At 35.0% G+C, this 3,420-nt stretch overlaps 1 protein-coding gene across 1 annotated transcript; it reads left to right on the forward strand.

Moving 5' to 3' along the window:
• The first annotated feature begins 236 nt into the window (after positions 1 to 236).
• On the forward strand, positions 237 to 2,074 carry LOC116129819 (caffeic acid 3-O-methyltransferase-like). Its single transcript, XM_031415547.1, has 4 exons — positions 237 to 641; positions 745 to 1,064; positions 1,141 to 1,205; positions 1,778 to 2,074. Exons 1-4 carry the CDS (start codon positions 250 to 252, stop codon positions 2,072 to 2,074), a joined length of 1,074 nt encoding a protein of 357 aa, XP_031271407.1. The 5' UTR covers positions 237 to 249.
• Positions 2,075 to 3,420: the final 1,346 nt, after the last annotated feature.

The raw sequence follows: 3,420 nt of genomic DNA on the forward strand, positions 1-3,420 counted from the left end.
AATACCCACCCAATTTAACTTTTTTTCAAAACATTATTCTAAAAAACCATCCAAAACAGACCTTGGTTTTTAAGAGCAAATACCGCCCCGAAATCCGCATGATTCACACCGACCTTTGAATAAATTGCAAATGACAATAGCATGCGTGTAGTATAAATACTAATTTATAATTAGATCAATGTTCTACGATATCAAGTGGAAAAATATTTTAGTGCAGAGATTTCAACTATCTTCAAACTTGTAAAGGCCATGTCGCATGAACAAGAAGATGAAGAAGTGGGCAAGCTAGCCATCAGGTTAGCAAACGCCGGGATTCTTCCCATGGTCATGAAGTCAGCCATCGAGCTCAACCTCATAGACATCATTTGGGCCTCCGGTGATGGCATATTCCTCTCACCTTCTGACATCGCAAGTAGGCTCCCCACCAAGAACCCTGACGCCCCCGTTTTGCTTGACCGTATGCTACGGCTCTTGGCCAGCTATGATATACTCAAATGCTCGATTAGAACTGGAGAGAATGGAGAAGTTGAGAGATTGTACGGTGCTGCACCAATTTGCAAGTTCTTTGTTAAGAATGAAGATGGAGGGTCGCTTGGGCCTTTGTTGCAATTGCAACAAGACAAGGTCACCACTCAGAGCTGGTATACTTTTGATTTTTAAAATCTAATATAATTTAACTGCTTATAACTATTATTTTGTTTGAGAGTTGAGTTAAATTTTGGATTCTTTAATATTTGTTGTCAGGTATCACCTAACTGATACTATCCTAGAAGGTGGAAATCCTTTCAACAGGGCGTATGGGATGAGATCTGCATTTGAATACATAAAAATGGATCCAAACCATGGCCAGTTATTAAACAAAGCCATGTCAAACAACACTACCTTGATCATGAAGAAGATGGTTGATGTCTACAAAGGATTTAAAAATGAAGGCCTCAAAGTGTTAGTAGATGTGGGTGGTGGGATTGGATCTAATCTTGGTATCATCACTTCTAAGTATCCTCACATTAAAGGCATTAATTTTGATTTGCCTCATGTTGTAGCTCATGCACCTCCAAAATCAGGTATCATGAGTATCATCTTATATTTCTTAAATTCCTTTATTTATTTGCTCATCAGATGATAAACAGATCTATGTAGGTGTTGAGCATGTTGGTGGAGATATGTTCACAAGTGTTCCAAAAGGCGATGCCATTTTTTTGAAGGTACGTGCATGCGCAGTACTTGAGTTTCGTGGTAATCTGATGGACAGTTAGCTATAGAACACCACCAGTTCGTTATTTTTGAAGCGTGTCCGAGAACACTAATCCATAGATGACAAACTGAATAAGTAAAAATAAATATAGTTTATTCTTCGTGTGTGTACATGTGTATATAATTCTATATATAGTCATGATGTCCTGATATATATTTATCAGAGGACCATGCATATACACATTGAATCTAGATTGTAAATGTCATTTTAATCTAATTTAATTAATCCAAGGATGAATATATATGGTCCTCACTTAAATTATAGGATGTCTTGACTAGAGAATGATATATAGAATAAATCTCTAGTTAGGAAGTCCTGATTTTAATTTGTTAGAACTATGTATATACACAATTAAATCTGAATTGTAAAATATTATTTCAATCTCATAAAATAAATCCAACGGTGTATAAGTATGGTCCTGACAAAATTAATATCAGAACATCCTAACTAGAAACTTTTTGTATTATACATATGCTGTGTATAGCTGTTTTGTTGATACGTAAAGATGAAACTTAATTGCAGGCGGTTCTACATGATTGGGGTGATGAAGATTGCTTGAAACTTCTCAAGAATTGTTGTGAAGCTCTTCCAAACTGTGGCAAAGTAATCATTATAGAATTGATTGTTCCTGAGATTCCTGAAAATAATGTTTCATCAAACATTGCCAGCGAGATAGATCTCTTAATGATGGTTGTCCACCCAGGAGGAAGAGAGAGGACACTTAAAGAGTATGAGGCATTAGCTGTGAAATCCGGATTTTCCAGGTGTGACGTGATATGTTGTGTATACAATAGTTGCGTTTTGGAGTTCCACAAATGAATCCATAATAAAAACTGGTGCGAGTCCTTGGTGACATGTTAGTGATCAGTAATAAAGGTATGAATTCCAAGGAGTTCATTGTTAAGTAATAAAAATAAGAAATTTATTTAAAAAATACTATATATGAAGGTCCCTGTGAGTGTATTTTTTAAATCAATTAATATTTATTAGTTGTTACCATGTCTTTATTATGAACATTTCCCCTTTGTTGAGCAATAAAAAAGGCATGTCTTGCTATTTCTTTTTCCTTCTTTTTGTTAATTAGAAGAAAAACTTATATGAGGCAGTCTTAGCACATCATTTTATTGACGTGATGAGTTGGCACTAAATTAAAATTTTAATCTCATTTTTTTTTCTCTCCTTCCCTTAGTTAAAGAAAATAAGATCATAACATTTTATAGTATTTCTCATAACATGTGACAAACTTATACTGGATGGTCTTACCACATTAATAAAACGACATGGTAAGACCATCCCATGTAAGATTTTTCTCATTAAATCAGACAAATTATTTTTTTGGCACATTTAATAAAATTCATTAACAAAATTGATTAATAAATTTATTATATTTTATTTAAAGGTTAACCAATGTTTTTATAAATCCATCCTAAAACTCTTAAAGCCACGTCTCTCTTCAGTCTATCTCATATTCACAAATAGATTCTTCTTCTTTTTTCCCAGTTATGAAATCAAACATGAGAATCCATTAGAAGAGAAGTTTTGTTATATTGTAAAAACTAAAAATACAGTCAAAAGAATTTTTGTAAATTATGTTGTAAGTTGGAATTATGGGATCTGATGTAAGTGATAGTAATTGAGTCTATTGTCTCCAAGTATAGTAAATCGGGAATGGGGAAAGGGACGAGGACCAAAAAATTCTCCCTCCCCAAGAACAGGGCGGGGATACCTTACCCCGCCCTAGGTCTAATTGTTGATGCATGGTTTTGACACCAACTAATCGACACGTGCGTAACGTTGGTTGGCCAAGAGACACGTGAATATGAATAACGTGTAGAGTAAATGTAATAATGAGAGCTTTTTAAAGTGGTTCGGATGCTAAGGTAGTAAATCCTACGTCCACTGATAGTTGTATTAGTATTGTGGGTCAGGTCGCAAAAGCGGACTGACTTACAAATGATTAGGGAAAAGTAAACACAAAGATATAAGAGAGAGAGAGAAAGCTAGTTCAGAGTGTCAAAAGGCCAAATCTCCCCAATGAAGGGGTCTTCCCCTTTTTATAGTGAGATGAGTGCAAGTAATCATCATTAAATCCATAGGTTGGTGTGAATGTCAGGACAAAATCCGGCTTTATGTCATATTGCCCACCTTCCAAGCTGATTTCACGC

Source organism: Pistacia vera, unplaced genomic scaffold (genome assembly GCF_008641045.1).
Source record: "Pistacia vera cultivar Batoury unplaced genomic scaffold, PisVer_v2 Contig214, whole genome shotgun sequence".
Classification (NCBI taxonomy): domain Eukaryota; kingdom Viridiplantae; phylum Streptophyta; class Magnoliopsida; order Sapindales; family Anacardiaceae; genus Pistacia; species Pistacia vera.

Bases quoted from the DNA above. Each gene is read 5' to 3' on its own strand.
- LOC116129819 (XM_031415547.1), top strand. From the start codon at position 250: ATGTCGCATGAACAAGAAGATGAAGAAGTGGGCAAGCTAGCCATCAGG. The intron at 1,065-1,140 runs GTATCATGAGTA...AGATCTATGTAG, and splicing joins TCATGCACCTCCAAAATCAG to GTGTTGAGCATGTTGGTGGA. The intron at 1,206-1,777 runs GTACGTGCATGC...ACTTAATTGCAG, and splicing joins GCGATGCCATTTTTTTGAAG to GCGGTTCTACATGATTGGGG.